The sequence below is a fragment of the Fusarium sambucinum genome, chromosome IV, assembly GCF_050947815.1.
Source record: "Fusarium sambucinum isolate potato_lamoka chromosome IV, whole genome shotgun sequence".
NCBI classification, from domain to species: Eukaryota; Fungi; Ascomycota; class Sordariomycetes; order Hypocreales; family Nectriaceae; genus Fusarium; species Fusarium sambucinum.
This window is the reverse complement of record NC_139291.1, coordinates 3087765-3110165: the sequence shown is the minus strand read 5'-3', so window position 1 is coordinate 3110165 and position 22401 is coordinate 3087765. Positions and strand designations below refer to the sequence as shown.

Here is a 22401-nt window from a genome sequence, read left to right as displayed (position 1 = left end):
GGATTGACTTCAAACGGCCTCCTTTTCGCGCTCTGCCTCAAGGTTTGCCTCCCATTGCCTCTGCATTTTCTGGTTCTGTTCTGCCGTCCGTGGTCGCTCGTCATTGCCAAAGACTTCTTCTTCGGTGTTGACACGATACATGGGGTCTTGGGGGGGTTTCTTGTTGGTAGAGTAATCGCCAGGGGCATGGCTGCCGTCAGGAATATGGAAGCGACGGTCGAAGCGAGAGAGAGCGTACGAGAAGACGACAATGATCTCAATGACATAGTTGAAGCAGTAATAGCATGCCTTGCTGTGATACCACGCTGGGTCGTTGGCGGGGCGGACCTTGTAGGATACTCCAGTCCGAAATGCGGCACCCAGGGTAAGAAGAACAGTAGTAAAGACGAGAAGTTGGATCTTGGTGCGCATGCGGCCCTGGCCGAACTTGTCCATGGCTGTCTTTCGAGGAAGAACGAAGCAGAGTCCAACGATGGGTAGAGGGAGAAATGCGAGGATGGCGAGAAACGTACTACCAGTAAGCTGAATATCGCGAAGCTGCTGCTTAGTATGCGGGTTGAGAGTAAAGAAATTGTATACGACAGCGGTGATGAGCATGATAAGACTAGCAGCGATGGAAAAGTAAAGGAACTTGAAGACCAAGGAAGCAGGCTTGCTCCATCCAACGTGTGGATGATAAGCTCTCAGAATGCGCTGGGCGAAGATGAGGTTAACGACGAAAAGGAGAACAACACCAGCGTTTGTAAAGACATTGGCGGCGATGGCGAGACTCGAGTTGGTAGGGTTCGAAGCCCATGCGATACGCAGGACGTTTGCGGTGATACGGGCCATGCAGAAGCCGAAGAGAAGGCCTGAGAGGATGAATTTGTGGGAACGCCGACGGTTGAGTTGCAGAATGGTCATGTTGAGAACAGCACCTGTGACGAAGAAGGCCAATATGACGCCGCAGATGGGATCATCGACGGAGGGTGTTGGACGACCACCGAGGCCAGCTGTGCGAGGGAGATAGGGAGGGCCTTGAGGAGGCATGCTGTTTGGACTTTGTGATGACATTTTGAACAAGTGATGCAGGCAGTCTCGCCTTGTACAGTCATGTACAGTGATATCGAATAAATCCAATGTAGGTAATCAAGTTGTAGATTGCAACTTGTTTTATTGGTGAATAGAGAATGGTATGATGGTCAGGATATTCTTGCTCTATATAAGCGTACAAGGCATGTAGCTCATAGACTTGAATCTCCTATTCCTCAACCAATAACTGAAACATTCATCTTTCTGCATCTATGACCTGTATCGGTATCAGATCAGTATCGGTCATCGGCGTCGCGAAACCGCCGGCAGATCGCCCTTGGCTCGTTTCCTATTTGGGTAATGTTGAAGTCGGCGTGTCGGAGGTTTCCTTGAGCGCGAAAGGAGCGAGACCAGCGTGATTGGTGAGCTAGAGAGGACTAGAGCGGTCGGCCTTGATGTTTGAAGATAATTTGTGATTTTGACTCGAACTAACCAATCTTTAGCTTGTCGGACAATTTCTCATCAAATTAACAGAAGTAAGCCAGTGAGTTCTAGACTCATATCGGACTGGAATATAAAACTTGTCCGATGGTTCGCGTGACTTTGATACCGCGAGGAAAGTAATAGCCTAACATCATGGATGGTGATCGTATCCGCTTGTCTTTCATTGTGGTTCGCTGGTAAATGATAAAACCATTAAAAAAAACTCTATCGTTATTTCACGAATCATCTACTAACTTAGGTTGTTCCTGGCCATCGGCAAGAATGTTACACTGAGGCGATGGCATATTCCTCCCTATTTCCGTCCCTGATTCAGCCCTATGAGGCATTAAGCTTCAGGTCCTGGAATAGGTAGCAATTGCGGTTCCATCCGTAAGGTGTTGTTTCAATAAACTGCAAGCCCTTCTGTCCTTGGTGCTGGTATTGTCCATTTTCCAGTATCTACCTGTTTAAGTTGCCTCTTCTACTGCCACTTTGCTGGTCGTCACACCAGTCATCTCATCGGGAAATGGAAGGTACAGCTGCGGATCTATAGGCATGGCGTCGTTGTTGTGCCAATTATTCCCAACTTCAGGTCTTTGTCCAGTAACTTCAACTGTTTCTTCGCCTGTGACTCCAACAGTCTTGTCTGCCGCTCCAGTCCATAAATTGGCATACGTTTGGAAGTCGCTGTCTTGCCAACTCGCCTCGTCTGTCTCTTGTTCCGTCTCTTGTTCTGTCTCTTGTTCTGGTTCTGGTTCTGGTTCTGGTTCTGGTTCTGGTTCTGGTTCTGGTTCTGGTTCTGGTTCTGCTATTCTTTGCCAAGTAGCTTCAGTTGCCGGTTCTTCTGCAACATTTCGGGTCGTCGCTGCGAGTATCTCTTCTACTTTTGCCGCTCTTTCTTTCAATGTCGACTCGATTTCTTCCGCCATACGTATCTGCGGCACGGTCCTATAAACATGGTTTCTGCTAAAGTTCAGTCTTCAAAGAGTACCGATACAAAGAAGGGATATGACTTACAAGCACACACTCGTCTTGTCCTCGTCTCTTTCTCCAACGGGATCGGCTGGAAGGAACTCGATGAGGGCATTGTTGAGCGTATAATCACATCCAACTCCCATTCTCGCAAGTGCAGCGCCCCTATCAGCAAGTTTGTTACCAATAACTGTATCCCGAGGCACCCAGTTCAGTTTGATATGCACGCCAGCTTCTTGAAGCTTTGTGGCCTTGCGGCCCACCTCTCGCGCTATCATCTGGGTCAATAACCATGCTCTCTTCTTCTTGTTGCACTGTTGGCATTTGGTGTCGTCGATGTCGTCGATGATGTCCAAAGGTAGCAACTCTGATAGTGCGTTTCTCAAAAGGCTCAGCGCGGCTTTCGAGTCGGTGTACACTTCAAGAATTTGCAGTTGCCCCTTCTTGTCGTTCTCCGTCTTCCTTTCAACGAGTTGCATCACGTAGTCAAGGGCAAGGCCGATGGCCTGAAGCTCTGCGATATTGCTAGATGTTCTGCCCGGCCCTCTTGCCATGATGCGCACCCAGGTGTAGCCCTCCTGAAGCACAGCTGCCCATCCTGTGGAAGCTCGTTTCACAGATGCATCAGTCCAAAATACCAGTCGCGAATCGCTTTGAGGCGCATCCAGCGCACATTGAGCGCGCTCAATCGCTGGCAATCGTTGGCCGATTTCGATTCTCGGTGTCTGTGCTGACAGTGTCATAGTTGGAGCTTCTAGGATTTCATTCCAAGCTGCACAAGCAGCTGCCTGTGCAGCTTGCCAGGATCTCTGGTACCTATTCAAGAAGCCTTGAACTCCTATATAGAGGTGTGCTATTGAATCCGGAATTCGAAACATCGCGTCTCTTATGGGTAACTGTTGGAATGAAGATCTGTTGATTGGTGATTATCGTCGAGGTGAATGACGAAAGGAAAGTGGGAAAGAAACTGAGAGCATCGTGGGTTGCAGAATTGCTTTTATTGTCTTCAAAACCTGTCTATTGAACCTTGTTGAATTAGGTATGAGTTAATGTGAGGGTTTTGGTAGTAACTTTAGGCAGCTGGCAAACTTTCAGTTACATGAGGGTATCATGGTGGGCAATAGAAAAGCTAACCCAAGCTTTAGTATGCAATGAAAACTTAACCTAAGTAGTTAGAGTACAAAAACAAATGATTTAAGACTAAGAGTATGGTTCATACAGCTTGCTTTTGTATTGTGTGAGAATAAGGTTGCTCTTGGAGCCCTATGTTTCGTGATAAACCGCCCTCACTGCATTGATTAGACTTTGAGAAGCTCCCCCATCAAATGGTTCAGACAGCAGAAACACGCACTACGTCTCTTATACCTGCATCGACTTTTAAGGTTCTTTTCCGTACATTAACCACGTGTATTTCCTGCCTCAAGGTTCTAGCAATATTGTTTGTCGTCTAGCTTCTCGTTTGTCAAAGTCTAGGTGCATCAGGGTTGTATGCTGGGTAATCCGTGTATCCCTTTCTGTCAGATGTGTAAAACAGCGAGCGGTCATATTTGGTCAGCGGCCAGCCATTCTGGATTCGCGCTGGTAAATCAGGGTTTGCTGGACATGGACTTTAGTGCACGTCCATAGCAACTATGGCTTTCACGAGATGACTCACGAATAAAGTAACGGCCGAATCCTACAAGGTCATTTGTCTCGCTTGCATGCTTTACAGCAGTTTCTGGGCTGAACCCTCCTGCAACAATGAACTTGGCATCCGAGTTGCTAACAACCCCTCGAATGGGAGCGAGAGTATCGTTTGTCTTGGGGGTGCTGTCAGGCGAGTCACTTCCTCCTTCGATTCGTGGCTCAACAGCGTGAATAAACGCAAGAGACGGTTGTGCCTTGACAATGGCCTTGGCCCAAGGTACGAAAACGGATAAAGGATCAGCCTCCCGCATGCCCTGGAAGCGGGAGAAAGGTGACATGCGAATGCCCACATGCTCAGGGCCAATGGCATCACAGACAGCGTTGAGGACTCTCAATGGGAAGCGGAAACGACTCTCAAGACTACCGCCATACGAGTCTGTTCGGTCATTACTGTTGGTTTGGAGCTACTGTGGTTTTAGTCGCTGCTCAATCAAAGAACATTGAATGCACTCACAAATTGATCAATAAGCTACAGACAATGTCAGTCAGCTGAATACTGGAGCGCACCATACCAAAACTTACGTATCCATTGGCTCCGTGAAGTTCAACGCCGTCGAAGCCAGCTCCGACGGCATTCAGTGCGGCCTGTCGGTAATGTCCCACAAATCGGCCAATATCAGCTTCAGTCATGGTCGTGAGCTTGGGAGGAAGCTCTGTAGGCCCAGTGCCCTTGACGAAGGGCTTTGAACCAGCACTCCAGACGTGAGGAACAGTACTAGGGTTGGCAACTCGACTATCCACTGTCAGTGTTTTGCTTCACATATGCGATCTTGGAATTTACCCCAAGGCCCAGAGCTGACAGAGTATGTAGCCTCCTTTGGCGTGAACAGCATCCGTGATAGCCTTCCATGCCGCAATCTGTTCCCGCGAATAGATTCCTGGTACTCCAGACATACCTCCAGCCTCTTCAGCGATGAAAGTGCCCTCGGAAACGAGCAGGCCGCCGTCTGAGGAGCGTTGGGCATAGTATTCCGCAGCATAATCCGCTGGGACCGCGGTTGTCTTGTCTGCCCGAAGCCGTGTCAGGGGAGCAAGCACCACTCGGTGCTTGAGCTCAGCACTGCCGACTTTGGTAGGAGTAAAGAGTTTGGCGGTTTCTTCGACTATCATTTTTGTTGATTTGGCGAAACTGAGTAGGTAGGTAGTATCTAGTGAGCGATAGATCGCGGAGGGATTTACTGTGGATTTCCCATGGCTGGAAGAAGATTGGAGCCGGATAACGTTACAGACTATTCCACAATTGCCTCGGCTCAACCAAATCGTTGCTAATCCGGCAGTTCAACTCTTCTGATACTCTGAGGCCGAGCTGGACTTATCGAGTAGCATACGTGCACATCTTATCGCATGCTGGGGACGATTGTAGAGGCAAAAATACATATTCTATAGGATATTAGAAAGTCGGCTGCTAGAAGCATGAGCAACGAGATCATGTAGTACCTAGATCAAGTTATGCTGTCAGGTAACTACTAAAATAGACCATACTCTAAGTTTATTTAGTCTTGTATACTGAAGCTTTCCTAGCGGTCAGTCATGTAACTACTAAGGCAGACAACTAACTACAGTTATTATCAACTCCTCTTTTCGAATGCCGGATATCTCACAATGCCACGAACTGAAACAGGGTATAGCAAAATGCATTGCCTGGCCTTTGGTGACACGATATTTTTATTCTAAATAATCCGAGAAAAAGAAAGAGACTAGTCTTGAGTACTACTTAAAACAACAGGCTCGTATTGTTTCGTAACGAACTCGAATATGCGGTGCTCTAGGGTGACTCATCTCAAGTCCACCGCCAGAACAAGAATTCGACAACAGCCAATGGTCGTCTTCTGCACTCACTTCTCAACTAATGAGTGCTGCTATATATAATACCAGCGGTTGTTTGGTATGTCAATACTCAGTGCCTACGCTGCATACTTGCTAACAAGGTAAAGTCTCGGCGCTCAGCATCGTACGGACGAACTATGATGCCTCATTGATGCCTTGTTCTCGACCGAGATGAAAATACCGCTCAGCCATCAGTAATGCCTCTTCCATTACCTAACCTACGATCCAGACAGGCCAGACTCTGCTGATCGACAAGACAACTTCGCTTGCTCGGTAGTAACAGCTAATGGCTAACTAGCACACGGGACAGCGCACATCGCTTCAACGAGCTCCGTTAGAAGAACGACGGATGGCAGGGTAGTATCATGGCATGACAAAGCCAGTGAAACACGCTTCCGGAACGAGCAGGGGATTTCACAAGGGTGGGAAATTACCTATGTACGCCTGCAGGGACCCGGGCTTGACTCTTGCTGTATTGTGCAGAGTACAGAGTACAAGCTCTGGTAGTTATGATTGACACTGTTCAAGTGACGGCTTGGACAGTTCCAGAGGGTTTCCAAGCGATCCTGGAGTTCATGGGGTAATAAGCTCAGACGAATAGTCTACAGTGGAGGTGTTTGTGATATTTTGGTCTTCATCCCAACTGCATTATATCATGCGTTTCAGAGTGCATGACAGCAGCCCGTTTGTGCATCGATGCGCATTGCCATCATAAAATCATAATTACTACCGTACGCAACATATCACGCTATCAAAAGGTCCCTCTCGCTAGAGCACGCAAGAGGCACAAGAAGCTTGACAGGATGAACAGGCTAAGTTTAACAATGTTACGCTGCGCGGCGATGCAGTCTTGAAACTGTGTTGTCGCGCGAGCTTAAGGATTGGAGATACAATTGGGAAAGAAAGGAAAAACATTCGCATGATATACTGCAAATATGAAGGTGAATACTAAACTCAAAAGCTGATAAAAAGTAATAATAATAAGATTGAACTGGGGTTGTCTCAGAGACTCAGCCACTTATCAAGTCGGTCACAACAATAACAGTCGGCCGAGATTTTCGTGGCTGCTGCCACGTTCAAACGGTGAGAGGGTTGCAGCCGAAGTGTTTCATTCTCTCTTTCGGCCAAGTGTTTTCCCATTTTGTGTATGGCAGCTTTCATCGCCAAGTTTTCTTTACTACCTTGACTCTTGCATATCCTGTACATCATGTGTGCGATGAAAACACTCAACCCGACACCATCAAAGAACATGAATACCTCGCCAAATCGGATCGAAGATCTGATCTCGCTATAGAGAGAGTTTATCTGGATTCATGTTATCTATGCAAGGAGATGTATCTGTCTTTGTTGATTGGACATGTGAAAATAAATGTGGATGGGATCTTATTGGGCTGCAAGTTTCATGAGTCTTTGATTTGGGTCAGTTAGTTAGTACACGTGGAGTCCATCGCAATTAGGAATAAGTCGAACTTGACTCTGAATCAAGACAACAAATGGGTCACGATCTACTACTAGTACCTCTTGCTGCGAGGGGGAAAGCGGGTGACGATGACCCGCAGACAAGATATTATCGCATTTATCTCAAAATGCGACTACTCCTTGCAGATTACATCGCACAGCTTGTTTGTGTAAGCATTTTCCCGAGTAACCATATGAGATCCAAGAAGAATGCGATTGTCAAAGCTCAAAGAGCTCAGATGAGATGAAGACTCAAACTTGTGGTGTTGTTGAGGGTCTTCTAGCGATCTTAACCACTGGTCCTTGGTCCTGCGGCCCGTAGAGGTTCAGTGGAGGTTATGCAAGGCGTTATTTAAGTGGTGGACAGGTCTAATGACGCTACTTGGACCCTGTTCGGCTTCCGTTCGATCCCTGTTCCGCAAGATTAAACACGTCTAGATCCAGCTGAGCGGGAAATGTATCATTGTAATGCTAATTATATGGGCAAGGTACATACAAGACTGACCCGTTGTCGCCTACCGGACCTGATCTAACCCTTTTTGGGATTAGCACGACCCGACTCACCCTGGCTATCGCCATTTCCCTCCAGTTAGTTGTTTGGGTAAAAGCATGGATCAAACACCAAGCGCCAGCACTATTTTCGCTGTTTTATGCTCGGCTCCTTCATAGTCTCTCTCCTCTTGTCTCTTCTTTCTGCCTCACTGAGCGCGCCCGTGATATCGTTCGTTCCCGACAAAACCCCAGGTAGTTTATACCGCCCTAGCACCCCCTACTATTTCGACCAGGGCCCTCACCATCCCAGGTCAACTCTCTTCACCACAAGCCCGAGCGTCGCGTCCACAGCTGCTGGGTCTGACTTCACTAGGATTTTCTCGCTTGACATCGAGTTTCTCTTTTCTTCCTCTTTCCCCCCTCTTCCTCCTTCCTCATTCGTACCCAGCCAGTGTGTGCGTCTCATCGCTTGGATCCTCCTCCATCGGACACACGCTCAGCTCAGTCAAGTCAACTCGAGCCCGAACTACAATCCAAAGGTTGGATTGAGCTGTCAAGTTCGCTTTCTTTCTCCAAAGGAACCGGCTCGACTTGACTTTCGTGGACCAGGCTCACCTTCCTTAATTATCTCCATTTGACGACATTCGCTCTTTCCTTCCCTGGAAACTAATCGTAATTTAATCTTTCGACCAACTGCTACTATCGCTTGACCGTATAACGAAATCCATTGCGCATCAACAATTCGACTCTTTTCTTCAACTTAACTAATCGATCAATCACTCATTCACACACTCGTTTGCTCCGGAGAGCAGTTTTTGGCTACGATTATCAACCGCCTAATATCTCTCCACCGACCTGCATCAACCACTCAGGGCCTCTGTTGACCCGACTCTGCGAAAAACAAACACTCACCTCAAGTTCCTATCCCGACGACCATGATATAGGCGTCATTGAAGTTCAAGATATTACCGATCTCTACGTCAGCTTGTCGAACCAGGACAAACGCCTCAACCATCAAGATGGCTGCGCCTAGTCAAAATACGGGCCCTCGGCGAGCTCGCCAATCGCGCAAACACATCGCCTCGAAGATCGCTGCCTTCGCATTGCTCTCTGCGTCGCCGATGCTAGTAACAGCTCAAGATTCAAACTGTATCTCTCTAAAGGGCTCCAAGGCGTGTCCAGCATTCACATCTGCCTCTATTTCCACCGGGGACAACATCCGTAACTTCTTGTGAGTTTTGCAGGTCCAAAGCACAGCTGTTTCTGACATCAAATAGCCCATTCCTACAGTATGTTTCGGACAGAGCATCTTTCGACAGTCAGCTTTCCGGCTTTGTCGAGAGAGACTATGTGCAAAGGCAGTAAGCAAGCACCCACATCTGTACTCTCCACGATCCAACTGCTTACAACTCTTAGATACCAGTCATTGTTTGGCTGCAAGGACCTCGACTTAACCAACACCAGCGACTTATACGCCCGCTTCACAACAAGCATACTGTGCAATGCTATTGTTCAGAACTCTATCGAACCCTGTGGTCTTTCTGAGCGACAGTCTCGACCCCTATGCGCTGATGATTGTGCCGACTTCGCCCAAAGCGAGGTCTATCTGACATCAGACGACGACATCTGCTCAAACCCGTCAGACGGCTTGCTGCAGCTAATCAGGGCAGATTTCACCAATTGTGCCCTTCCTGGAGGCTCATTGGACTCTTCGACATGCATCAAAGCCATCGATAATGAGTCAGAGAACTGCGGCTATGGCAACAGCACTATTGGACTTTGTTCTTACTGTGGCTCAAGTGGCCTTAACTCGACCGATACTTGTTGCTACAATTCAAACGCTGAGGATCGTTGCAAAGATGTACAGCTGCCAACATTGGCCGCCACCATCACCTTCTCTCGAGAATCTCCAACAGCTTCGGCGACTGAATCAAGCACTGCGGATGAGGAAACCGACGAGAACGGAGGCGGCGGGCTAAGCGGTGGCGCAATTGCTGGTATCGTTATTGGGGCTCTCGCAGGTGTAGGCTTGCTTGGACTTGCACTCCTTCTGTGCCTCAGGAGGAGACGGAGACCGGGTAGCCCGAAAGGCAGCATTTTCAACCAACCCTCGCCTGCTCGACAGGGACCAACTGCAATGGCTCAAGCGACAACCTCAACAGCTCCTCAGGGATACGAAGTTCTCCCGGGTGGTCGCATAGCGCGCATGTCTGCACTGGAAGGTCATTCTGGCAATTCACCATCACATCACCGTGACACTTCTTCGGCTGCTGGAGGAATGGCTACAATAGGGGGTTACCAACGAAGAGGCGTTGACAACTCTTCATCAGATGAGTTCGCGTCCAGCCCACCTTCCTCCGAAACACGAGGTGGAATCCTTCGACCACCACCTGCTAGGCCTCGACGAACCGGCTCACTTTCCAGTAACTCGGCCCTTGGTAGCTCTGTACCACAATCTCCATCTAGTGCTGGGGGCTTCTCGTCACCACAGGGCGTTGCTAGTCAACAATCGGAACAGTTGCCCTTCTTTAAGGATTATTATTCTCAGGATGATATTCATCCCGGTGACAAAATCGCCGCTCTTTGGGCATACCAACCCCGAGCAGGCGATGAATTCTCTTTGGAACGTGGTGATATGCTTAAGGTTGTAGGCATCTGGGATGATGGTTGGGCGACAGGTGTGATGCTCAATGAGCGGGCAGATGAATGGGAGGCTCGACGACAAGCTCAACGCGATAGTGGCGTCTCGAACGCATCGGGTCGCCGTGACAGCTCACCGGCGGCGGAAGGCGAGATCAAGGCATTCCCTCTTGTCTGCGTTTGCCGACCCGAACACTGGAGAAAGACGATCGAGGGCGATGGGTCAACGGAATCTGGCTCCAATGCTTTCACTGCTTTCTGATGATAAACGCAGCCACGAAGTCTTCACCTTGAATACAACGTCCTGGGAGGACATGGCATTGGTGCATTGTTTACGGCGTCCTGGGTTTTTAGCATCCTTGTTGGCACAAACAGCACAAACGCAATGGGCATATTGGTTTACAGTATCGAATATTGGTCATCACGTCCTGTCACTGGCCAGATATTCCAGTTCCCGGTTGGTCTCCGTATCGCCTACACCGCGTCGTTATTCGTCTCTCCAACATCCACAATGCAAAGAGATTCAAGTCTCTACTTTCAATTCTAGCGCTGAATTATATACCCGGTGTGAGCATCCAGACATGTTGTTTTACGGAAGTGGGGTCGACAGTAGGTCGAGTATTGATGCAGCTTGAACGGCTCTTTAGCCGCTCAAGTATTGCATGAGAGGTTGTGGAGATGAACAAACAGTTGGTGCACGATGGAGAAGCCGCCACCATATTCATTACGTCTTCAAGGTTTCTGATGATTATGTTCGATAGACATAGCTCTTTTTTATTACAGGCTACGATGAAGCCTGACGACTTAGTTAAGCGATATTGTAAATAAGTTAACTTTTGATGATCCATTATGCCTCTTCATCAGCTATGAAGTGACGTTGAATGACAACATTCCAGTCGGCAACAACAGACCCTGTGTCTTGAAGTTGTTCTAGATCTACTGTGACTGGAACGCAGTCGGTCTAGTTGCCGCTGTGGAGTTGTTGACTGCCTGTACAGTAGATGCATGCCCGGCCCCACCGCGGGGTGCTTCACCTTGTTTCCCTTGACTCTGCAAGAGGGGCAGAAATCGTGATTCTCGATTACATCTTTGCCTTAATTACCAAGAGAAAGACACCCTTTCAAGTCAAGAATGGCTGATGTCAAGGCAAATGCGGAGGCTCTGGTGCCCAAGTTCAAGCTTGGCCGTGTCCTCAACCAAGGTAGAGCATCATGTCTTTCCCTCCATGCAATTCCAGTTCACCGTTAATGTTGGAGCTCTCTAGATCAAGCAGGTCGGCGTGTCTCTCTTTATGGATCTATCGACGACAACCCAGCTCTCCTGATCCTCGAGCGTGCCCCGTTCTCTACCTCACAGAAATACCTCACCGATGTGCCTGCTCAGCTCGCACGGGTGCAGAACTTGGGTGCCAACGACATATATCACTGGTACATGGGCCGCAGCGGTGTCGAGACGAGCAAGTCTGACGACTCTGACTTCTTCGCCGACCTGAAGATTAACCTGATCTACCCATGCACCGAAACACATATCAAAAAGTACAGCAAGCAGGGGGTACGCTTTGTCACAGAAACACCAGAGATTTACAGAAACCACATTCAACCGTATATGCTCAGCAAGAGAGAACAAGGAAGACTCAATTGGGTATTCAACATTATCGAAGGACGTAAAGAGGTGGAAGATGTTATCTACAGAACAAAGCTGGGCGAGGCGGGCGACGAAGGTTTTCTGATGTTGCCGGACCTTAACTGGGACCGCAAGACGCTAGATGCGCTGCATCTACTTGCACTGGTCGAGCGACGGGACATCTGGTCGCTGAGAGACCTCCGCAAGAAGCACATTCCCTGGCTACAACACATGAAGGCCCGTCTTATTGACGCCACCGTCGAGACGTATCCGTCCATCGAGCCAGACCAGCTCAAGCTCTACGTGCACTACCAGCCAACATATTACCACTTCCACATTCATGTTGTACACGTTCAACTTGAGGCGGGGGCAACGCAAGCGACGGGCAAGGCGGTCGGGCTGGAAAATATTATGGAGACACTGGGCGCGATGGCGGGAGACGACGAGGCGGGCATGGACGGCATCGCGATGAGCTATACGCTAGGAGAGGCGAGTGAGTTGTGGACTGAGATCTTTGAGCCACTTAGGACTGGCGGCGAAGCTTCTCAATCGCAATAAGTAGATCGTTGACACTAGAACCGTGGGGGCAGTCGAACCACTCGCCACCGTCGCGGATGCAGTAAATTTCGCCGTTCAAACGAATGGTAGCACTCTTCGTAACGCCGGCCTAGCAAACATTAGCATTCCTCTGTTGTTGTTAGTTTCCAGTATCGACATACATCTGCAGTCCTTTTAATACTATGGCGCAAGAGACTCAAACCATAGCCTCCATCCTCCTTAACAGCACATTCGTTCAGTTGCTGGAAATCGATGGCGGATTCAAGGGCGCAGTCTTCGACAAGGGATCGCCCGGGGATATCGGGGTAGTCACGGCTCAGGCACATAATAAACCCCAGATTTATCTTAGGGTCGGGGTAAAGCTCGCGGGCGCAAAGTTCAATAATATTGCCCATGCATTCCGAAGGGCCGTGCATGCAGTCGACGCCATCGTTGGCGGTTGGTCTGAAGGGCCTACGCATCAGTCGCGGCACAAGGGAGGGAGTTGAGAATGGACGTACCGGCCAATATAAGATAGAGTAAAGTTGACCTTGTCATGGACGCGCTGCATGACAGGCAGCACCAATAGTTCTAGAGCATCCTAGCAGTTGATGAGTATGTGTTTAAACTTGTGACAACAAGAAAAGACGTTACCTTTGCATCAGGGCATTTACTCATGATGTGTGCTTCCAAAGGTACGAGACTGTCGGTGAGTTGAACGTCGTCGTTTGTGACGTGAACCCAAGGCTCGTCGTCTATGAGAGGCCTGAAGGGTTGCCATATCCAAAAGGTATATGTCACAATAGCCATAACGATCAGTGTCATGGTAGGTCGACTACGGCGAGCCTGGATTGGTAACATGACTCTCTGAGAAGGCTGTTTCTCGTCCATAACGAATCAAGGCTGTTTCGTGATGATGTATTTATAAGAGTATTCAATAAAGCCAGGGTTGATGTGAGAGGTGGAGGAGATGTCGTTATGACAGGCAGCTGAATGCGCATCACATGCGGCTGGATTGTTTATCCGAGTTTGGTTAAGGAGGCCGTTTTGGGAGATGAGCTATGTCACTGTGTGATGCTTGCTGTCAATATGGCCAAACTCAACGTGAATACATGTGTGAATTTATTGAACTGATTCCCTAGCTATTATCTCATTACGCACGCTTCACCTTGGAAAAAGATCATGAATCAGCCTCGATTTGCGGATATTAGGTTTAAGTATGGCCAGGACAATACCAGCAGAAAGTTGCTGTAAGTCAACCCTTCTAGGGGTAGCGGGGCCTTGAACCTTAGTACCTACCCAGCCTACCAACGAGGGCTGTAAAGCTGACCCCGCAAGTGAATCGCGTGTGAATATATGGATCGATCTCTGGGTTGATGCATGGAAAGCAATATCTAATGATAAGACAAAGATGATATCTATCTCTTACACCAGATCTATATACAAACGCTCGAGCTAGGTGCTAGGTTTTCAAGCTGAAAGAGGTTTACTTTTCGTCATTACATCAGAGTGCCTGATTAGCGCCTGCCCTGGAAGCCCAAAAGTGAGGACCTAACCTGCACCTTCTCACGAACCGTGATTCACTCTGACACAACTTTAGACTTATTGCTTCCTAGAACACTTCCTTGCCTCGCCCTTTCCCCGCCTATTTATAAAGGCCCAAACTTAGTTCTTCCCTCGATCAAAGAAGATTTCTGTGGATGCCTACCACTCCTTACCTGATCCGAGACAGCCTCATATCCACCACTACCTACCTACTAAGATATTTGTGATGATACTTTAAACTGGCACTACCACATTCGGACAAACAAACCACCAGCCAAATCACATCGCGCTATTGAGTTACCAAGATAATGACTTCCTCTCTATCGATCGAGGAGTTCCTAGAACCCTTATCTGTCGACATCAACAAGATCGAACAACTATCTCAGCAATTTCTTGAAACATTTGAGAAGCTTGCCAGCGACTCCGAGAACCAGTTCTTACCAACCCCTATTTCTGAGGCTATTCTACGACCGGAGGCTAAACGAAGACAAGGACGGTGAGTCGTTATATGCTCCGATGAAACTCAACCGGAGACCTATGAACTGACATTAGTGAAGTCATCTGGCCATCGACATGTAAGTAAAGAATTAAGATTCTCGTCCCCTTATATAGCTAGCTAACATCAGAGTAGAGGAGGCACGAATTTGAGAGTGGGTTTTGTCCAACTCGGTAACGAGGCCGCGTCATCTGCTACGCCTGACCAAACCAACGGCCATATTGACAACGGACCTGACGAGGGCGCTGCTACAAGACAAGTCAGGAGACTTTTGGAGAAATCATGGCCCATCGATGAGCACCTGAAGAACGAAAATCCCGACAGTCTCTTCCTATGGATCGGTAACTGTATCGCCGAAGTCGTCCAAGATGGATGCAAGACACTGCAACTCGAGACCGACCAGCCAATGCCACTTGGAGTAACCTTTAGCTTTCCTATGGTACAGCACTCGATCTCTCAGGCTACACTTATGCCCATGGGGAAAGGATTCGCGATCTCCTCTGATCAGGACCTGGGGGGTCGACTCACTGATGGATACAACCGTGCAAAGTCACCAGAGCTGCCACCTATTCGCGTTGAAGCAATTGCCAACGACTCAGTGTCAACACTGGTCTCCTTCATTTTTAACTTCGATGAAGCCTTGGACCGGCGAGCCTGCATGGGTCTGATTTTAGGTACAGGCTGTAACGCGACAATTCCCCTAAAGTTGAGCCAACTCAACCCATCCAAGCGCCCACATAGCGTTGTTGCTCGACCAGAGGAACGCGCAGAGGACGTCAAGATCGCAATCAATACCGAATGGAGCATCAATGGCACCTCACCCCCACTGTACGAGGTTGGGTTAGTGACAAAATGGGACAGAGAACTCGATCAGCAAGGCGAGTTGAACAGCTTCCAGCCATTGGAGTACCTAACTTCCGGTCGATATCTGGGCGAACTGGGGCGAATCATGTTGGTCGACTACTTGACGGGACACTTGGGCATTGCTGCAGGAACGTTACCAAAGGCGTTACTACAGCGGCACAACCTTACGACGACTTATTTAAGCCATTTTAAGCCTCTCCAGCCATCGACTCTCATGACTAGCCTTCAACAAGAATTCCCCGAATCGTCAGGGTCACCACCATTTATGTGGACTGAAGAAATCGCTACTACACTGTACTGTATTGCTAAGGCCATCGAACTTCGAGCAGCTGGTATTGTAGCGGCAGCTACGTTGGCGTTATTGACTCTGGCTGGCGATATCCCGAAGGATGGAGTACATGCATCGGATCATGATTGTGAACTCGGTGTAGGCTACACAGGAGGATGCATTGTTCATTTTCAAGATTATTTGCAGGATTGCCAGGACTTCCTCGACCAGCTTTTAAATAAGCGGTTCGGTGACAAGAGCCCGCTGCGAGTCGTACTGAGCCCGTGTCACGACGGAGGCGTGACAGGAGCAGGCATACTTGTGGCTGCGGCATCGCAGAGCAGGACGATAAAGAAATAGGATACGTCCAGGGTTTTTGGGTTGCATATTGCATTGGGATGTTTGGGGGCGGCTGGACCGCTTCGGTAATTGATCAGTCACACATGAAGGGCCTCAGGCCGGGGTAGTTCCCGGAGAGCATGGATGGTTGTAAGCCGGGGTACTGGCTTGAGGGGAAGAGGGGAAGTTAAGATAATGTTGACACTGTTGACTAACTTACCTTGTTTATAGAGACAAGAATTATTCTCACGAAACAATTTGCTGAGGTTGTATGTGTGTGCGAGTGTTGTGGTTGTTAAGATGAATCCTGGCTGACTGTTGTATAGTATTCAGGTGTAAAAACTTGAGAAGTGAAGTCGAAAAAGACAGCAACTACCTAGACTAGACTACTTCTCTGTCATCAAACCAGCCAGTCAGCCAGCAACCCCTCCAGTTCAACCACTTGCAGCTCGCGTGTGCAGATGACTCTTTCCTGCGTGGGGGAATGTACACTAACTCTGTGCCTCCGACACGCCTTGACTCACACTCGCACTTATACTCACACCGAGAAACTGTTGGAGAAAGACAGACACCGGGTATTGATTCCCTACCACTTCTAAAAGCCATTCTTTTATAGGAAGTTGTGGTTGTAGATAGTCGGCACGGTGCCGCTTCTGCCATGGGTCTTTGCGGGGCGCACTTATCGTTATTTCCATTGCACTTGGCTGCAAAAGTCTGCGATCACGACAGCGAGACTCCACTCTTTCCTTTCTTCCTTGTCCCCCGACATGTTATTATTTCCTTTTAAGGCTTCTTGTATTTTTTGCTATTCCTTTTCTTCATCTTCATTTTTTTCTTTCTCTCTTCTTAATAACACTTGGGTTGGTCTCATCTCATACTAAGGACTCAATCGCCGTTATGAGTCCGCAAAAGACCAGTCCGGTCTCGGATGTTCCCACTCCTCGTCCGGTGCCAGTTCCCACCCGGACCAATTCTCGGGGGAGTGAAAGTGACCAAAATGTCGTTGATCCAGCAGCATATGAGGCTCTATCAAGGTCTTTCACTACTGGTGCTCACTTTTTGCAGCCTGAGTCGTTAGAGAGTGCTATGCTAAGACCTTCGTCTTATAAGGCTGGCCATCACCTTCATTGCGGTGTAGACGAGGAGGACCAGGGAGCTGTGACCGAAGACGATGAAGAGAGTGAGATTTCGACAGATTTAGAAGACGAGGGACCTAATGAAGAGACTCCTCTTGTTCGCCACCAAAGCCGCCGTCTTTCTCTTACTGGAAGGTCAACTGCTTCGGCTGACATTACGCCCTCGCCATTCTTGAATAATACTTCGCCTACCCGCTTCTGGTTTATATTCTCTCAGATTCTGGCTGCCTATTTCATTTCATGCTTTGATGGAACTATCATGGCCAGCTCCCATCCCGTTGTATCATCTTATTTCAATGCATCCAATTCCGCTTCATGGTTCTCCACCGCCTTCCTCCTGACGTCCTCCGCCTTCCAGCCCCTCCTAGGTCGTCTCTCTGATGCTTTGGGCCGAAAGCCGTTATTTGTGGGCGCGATGGGTATATTCGCAGCTTCGATTACTTGGTCCTCTCTTGCTGGCAGTATTGAGAGCTTCATCATTAGCCGAGCCTTTTGTGGAATCGGTGCTGGAGGTGTGATGACGCTGGGTTCCATCATCGTATCCGACTTGGTTCCCATTGAGAATCGTGGTGCATACCAGTCATATATCAACATGAACTATGGCGTGGGATCTTCTCTGGGCGCCGCTACTGGAGGTGCCATTGCAGACTCCTTAGGCTGGAGATGGGAGTTCGGTATTCAGGTCCCGCCTCTTCTGATATGCATGGTTGTTGCGTGGATCGCTATTCCGGACGACTTGGGCATTCAGGGACAGAGAAAGAGTGTGTGGCAAGCCCTCAAGGAGTTTGACTTTCGCGGCTCTTTGCTTCTGACTACAGCGATCACATCTGTGATTTTAGGCTTGGTGAGTTCATGCGTGTATGATCTTAAAGAACTCGGTACTAATCGTCTTGGCGTAGACTCTCGGGGGCAATGTTATGCCGTGTAAGCTGATTCTAATTCTTCAATAAATACGGGTGACTAACTTGGGCAGGGTCGCATCCCATTGTCATCGCGAGTCTTATTCTCTTCGCCATTACGTTCCCTCTATTTATCTGGGTTGAGTCGTGGGTTCATAAACCTATTATGCCTCTGCATCTCCTTTACCAGGCTCCCAGAGCAAACCTCGTTGCCTCGAACGCAATTGCCGCCCTCATTGCAAATTCTATCCTGTTTAATATGTAAGTGAAGCCATCACTGGGAACAGAAGAGACGAAATTAGTAGGCCAGCTTATGCTACTTAGGCCATATTTCTTAGGCTATTTATTTTCGTACCCTAGAGCTTGATCATACTCTTCGACCCAATGCTAATTGTTTGAACAGACCTCTGTACTTTCAAGCAGTTCTTCTCACTACTGCCACATCCTCTGGGCTACGGCTTATCATACCAACAATTGCTGCCTCTGCGACAGGCACATTCACAGGGTTCGCTGTCACGTATACAGGAAGGTTGAAATGGCCGGTTCAAATCGGCACCGTTTGCACCCTTATCGGCACAATTGGCCTTGCATCACTCCAACGCGACTTGCCCTCCTGGATCTACCTCTTTATTCTGATGCCGTCGTCGATCGGTCAAGGCTTTCAGTTTCCTGGAACATTCATGGCTATCCTCGCGGCATCTGATCAATCTGAACAAGCCGTCGTAACAAGCACCCTCATGCTCTGGCGCAGTCTGGGCCAAGTTTTGGGTGTGGCGAGTAGCTCTCTTGTTGTTCAGAATGCGCTGCTTCATTATTTGAGACAGTTCGTGACAGGCGAAGACCGTGACGAGGTTATCCGCCGCGTAAGAGAATCAGTCGAGGAGATCATCAAGCTTGAGCCCAAGTACCGTGAACAGGTCATCCTGAGCTACGAAGCCGCTCTGCGACTCACGTTCATCTGCTGCATCGTTGTGGCGTTGGCGTCTACCCTGATTGTCGTACCCATAAAGCTACCGAGACTTGGGGTGAGAAAGCATTCTCGGGGTATCAGAAAAGCTGGCCGCTAGAAGCATAAGAGGCCAAATTAGTAGGCCAGTTTATGCTCTTAGACTATAGTTCTTAGGCTACTTACTTTTGTACCCCAAGACTTGAGAAGTCAACTTTTCTGCTACGCACTAGGCGTAAATAGGCCACCAGACTGATATCATATATCAAATAACATTGCGAAGAGGAGGAAGAAAAAAGAATGTAAGCCGACAACCGTGATGACACCTGGCGAACCAGATTGTTATATTAAACCCAACATGCCAGCCTTAATTGAGTCATTATTTAATATACATCATGAAACACACTGATTAATGCACTCCGTTTACTCCTGTTGCCATAAGCGTGTCCAGCTCTTCCTTGGCCTTTCTGTAATTTTCCTGTGCTTCTCTCTCACGTCGGTTGACAAAGCCAACCTCCTCACGTAGTGCGCCCAGGCGTCGTTCAACAGCGACATCCTCTGAAATGGCGAGGGTCTTGAAACCAACTAGAGCAACACGTGCCTTCTCCAATGCATCGGACGCATCGCCCATCTTGTCGCGGAGCATCTTCTGTCGCTTCTGGTACCCACCAAGATGAAGCGATAGCTTCTTCTCAAGCTTAGCTCCTGCCTCAGCGGTGGCCATGATATCGTCTTGAACAGCCTAGATGATGGTTAGTAAGTATCCCCACTCAAGATTTATGATGAGACTTACGTCGAATGCTTGCTTCATAGCTGTACCTTGTTCTTCCTCATCGTCGTCGTTATAGCATCCTAGGCCCAGCAGCAGTGAGCTGCTTGCGCGACCTTCAAAGGCGGTCTGAATATATTCAAATTTGGGAAGGGGCTTCGTTTCGGACATAATCAACAAACGAGCCTCGGAAAGGGCATTGTCGCTGAACTGTTGTAGTGGCTTAGGAGTGCCGCTGACTTGACCTCCAGGGACGGGATACCTCATGGCATCGTTGGCCACTAAACTCGCTGACTCCTTGGCGATGAGAGATTCGGCAACATCAATGATACCGCTAGCCTGTTTCATCAGGCTGGATAGATCGACGTGCGCAGGTCTAGGAAGGTTCTTTTGCATGACCTGGGTTCGCCTTCGGAATTCGAGGGCTTCCTCTACTTGTCGTCTCTCTTGCTCTCGACGATCTCGCTCTGCAGCATCTTCTTCCGTCATCTCGTCGACCTGCATACGCTCCTTCTCCTCGTCAGGGATATCAAATTCCCACTCAGTATCCTTTGGCTTTGGAAGGGATGCAAGACCCGACTTGAGCTGGTTGCGCAAAGCCAGACCTCTCATTCTCATATCCCTGGGGGTGGCAGAAACCATTGACATACCACCATCTTGGTTCAATGATAGTGTGTCTCTAGGAGTCCGCATGGGCGTTTGCCCTGGTCGGCCAGGTGTCGCCGCAACGTTATCGCCCCTCATTGGGGTTGCTAATGGGTTAGGTGTAGAGATAGTCTGTTTTCGAGGAGCGATGCCGTCAAAGCCAGTTGAGGAGGCGCCCTCGTGTAGAGGCGTGTTTTCGCCGCCAAGAAGAGCCGATTTTGTGTCGTTCAACGCTCGAATATTTCTGATCTCGTTGGCAATATGATCTTCTTGCTCGGGAGCTCTTGGTGTTCGGATAGGGGTAGCCGAGTCAAGGGTAGAATATGTGTTGACCAGTCCACGGGTGGCATCGTTTTCGCTCTCTCTGGCTCTCAAATTGGCAGCCTCACCCATCCTGCCCATCTTGACGATATCCTCCAACTCACTCTCGCTGACTTGAGGGGAAGGCAAAACCAACGAGCGGCGCTTACTGCTCTGTTCAGCCTCTCGAAGCTTTTGTAACTGACCAGCCTTCAGGGCGGCCTTGTGCGATTCCGAAGCTCCATCCTTCTCGGTCTTCTTCCGCTTTCGATCGTTGTCCTCCTCGCCCTCGCCCTTTCGCTTGTTGGCTAACTGTTGCTTTCGAGGATCAAAGGCTGCGCGTTGCGCCTCGTTTTGTGCTTGCTCCTCTGATGTATCATAAAAGCCAGGCAATGCCTTCCTCTCAAAAGGAATATCTGCATTATAGTCCATCTCACCCTTCTTCCTGCTCGTAACTTTGATATTAATGCCAGCGGTCTTAAGTTCTCGTCGCTTTTGCAACGCAGCAAGACGACGCGACTCTTCTTGTTGGCGCTCTCGAGCCTTTCTCTTTGCCTTTTTACCCTGTGTATTAGCCAAACGAGCACGAGCCTCGCTCAACATCTCCTTTTCATCTTCGTCGAGATCGATTGTATCGGGTCGCGCAGGCTTCGTCTCGGGATCGGGATCCATCTCGCCGGGCCGTAATCTTCGTACATCATCAGCACTGGGCGCTTGTGTTTCGCCACCTGAAGGGCCTGCCAGGCCAAGGCTAGACGATTCTTTGGCTTCAGCTTCGTCCAGGAGCTTCTGGTATCGTTCGAGACACTGGTTCGCAGTTCGACCGACTATGGGGGCGATTGTGCGCCATTGGGTAGGCATAATCTTGGCAAGATGCAAGAGTCGCTCATCTTCGTCCTTGCTCCATTCGATTTTCTTGATGCTAGGATCGAGCCATTCGTTCCATCGAGCTTTGCACTGCTTGGGCGTCTTGCGCGCCAGCAGCGACGAGACACGCGCCCACTGGTTGAGACCATATTTGGAGACGGAAGCCTTGAGGATCTCATCCTCGATATTAGTCCAAACACCTCCTTTGACGACGGGCATCGTGATGTAATTTGCCAAATGCGCGTTGGATGGGGGTTGAATGCGATGAAGCCTTGACCAAGCTGCGAAACACGCTTTCTTGAAAATATACAAGGTCTAAGCAGCGCGCAATGTTTGCTGAGTCATCTAGAGTGGGCTTATGATTGGCCTGCCTCAAGCTGTGGTTGCCTACCCCATAGTGAGAGACAGATAGACATGTATAAGAGAATTCAGCCAGCATGGCTAATGGTTTAAAATATCAATAAACAGAAAAATATAAGTCATACTATTAAGGTCATAACTCAAAGCTTAGATATAACTGTGAATCAAAACACTATTCGCACAATATTTAGGTTGTGAGTGGTTCTAGCATGACACTTCGACAACTCTGCTCCGGGGT

The 22401-nt window shown here is 48.9% G+C and overlaps 9 protein-coding genes across 9 annotated transcripts; 4 read left to right on the top strand and 5 right to left on the bottom strand.

Moving 5' to 3' along the window:
• Positions 1-9: 9 nt before the first annotated feature.
• On the bottom strand, positions 10-1053 carry FSST1_001035 (uncharacterized protein; the record flags this gene model as incomplete). The annotated part of the gene is made up of 1 exon (XM_083224260.1): positions 10-1053. One exon carries the CDS (start codon positions 1051-1053, stop codon positions 10-12), a length of 1044 nt encoding a protein of 347 aa, XP_083091217.1.
• Positions 1054-1961: 908 nt separating this feature from the next.
• FSST1_001034 (uncharacterized protein) lies at positions 1962-3344 on the bottom strand (the record flags this gene model as incomplete). Its single annotated transcript, XM_083224249.1, has 2 exons — positions 1962-2457; positions 2512-3344. The coding sequence occupies 2 exons, from the start codon at positions 3342-3344 to the stop codon at positions 1962-1964; spliced, it is 1329 nt and encodes a 442-aa protein (XP_083091216.1).
• A 584-nt stretch (positions 3345-3928) lies between these two features.
• FSST1_001033 (alkene reductase) lies at positions 3929-5488 on the bottom strand (the record flags this gene model as incomplete). Its single annotated transcript, XM_083224238.1, has 6 exons — positions 3929-4062; positions 4121-4556; positions 4607-4621; positions 4675-4885; positions 4934-5281; positions 5481-5488. 6 exons carry the CDS (start codon positions 5486-5488, stop codon positions 3929-3931), a joined length of 1152 nt encoding a protein of 383 aa, XP_083091215.1.
• A 3460-nt stretch (positions 5489-8948) lies between these two features.
• On the top strand, positions 8949-10831 carry FSST1_001032 (uncharacterized protein; the record flags this gene model as incomplete). The annotated part of the gene is made up of 3 exons (XM_083224226.1): positions 8949-9160; positions 9207-9290; positions 9346-10831. The coding sequence occupies 3 exons, from the start codon at positions 8949-8951 to the stop codon at positions 10829-10831; spliced, it is 1782 nt and encodes a 593-aa protein (XP_083091214.1).
• An 869-nt stretch (positions 10832-11700) lies between these two features.
• Positions 11701-12750, top strand: FSST1_001031 (HIT-like domain-containing protein; the record flags this gene model as incomplete). The annotated part of the gene is made up of 2 exons (XM_083224215.1): positions 11701-11770; positions 11834-12750. 2 exons carry the CDS (start codon positions 11701-11703, stop codon positions 12748-12750), a joined length of 987 nt encoding a protein of 328 aa, XP_083091213.1.
• On the bottom strand, positions 12716-13620 carry FSST1_001030 (GILT family protein; the record flags this gene model as incomplete). The annotated part of the gene is made up of 4 exons (XM_083224205.1): positions 12716-12859; positions 12912-13194; positions 13251-13330; positions 13384-13620. The coding sequence occupies 4 exons, from the start codon at positions 13618-13620 to the stop codon at positions 12716-12718; spliced, it is 744 nt and encodes a 247-aa protein (XP_083091212.1).
• A 962-nt stretch (positions 13621-14582) lies between these two features.
• Positions 14583-16262, top strand: FSST1_001029 (hexokinase family protein; the record flags this gene model as incomplete). Its single annotated transcript, XM_083224194.1, has 3 exons — positions 14583-14770; positions 14832-14849; positions 14906-16262. 3 exons carry the CDS (start codon positions 14583-14585, stop codon positions 16260-16262), a joined length of 1563 nt encoding a protein of 520 aa, XP_083091211.1.
• An 876-nt stretch (positions 16263-17138) lies between these two features.
• Positions 17139-19343, top strand: FSST1_001028 (major facilitator superfamily-domain-containing protein; the record flags this gene model as incomplete). The annotated part of the gene is made up of 4 exons (XM_083224183.1): positions 17139-18221; positions 18277-18301; positions 18351-18537; positions 18680-19343. 4 exons carry the CDS (start codon positions 17139-17141, stop codon positions 19341-19343), a joined length of 1959 nt encoding a protein of 652 aa, XP_083091210.1.
• A 288-nt stretch (positions 19344-19631) lies between these two features.
• Positions 19632-22022, bottom strand: FSST1_001027 (pre-mRNA splicing factor component-domain-containing protein; the record flags this gene model as incomplete). The annotated part of the gene is made up of 2 exons (XM_083224172.1): positions 19632-19964; positions 20016-22022. The coding sequence occupies 2 exons, from the start codon at positions 22020-22022 to the stop codon at positions 19632-19634; spliced, it is 2340 nt and encodes a 779-aa protein (XP_083091209.1).
• Between the last annotated feature and the right edge of the window lie 379 nt (positions 22023-22401).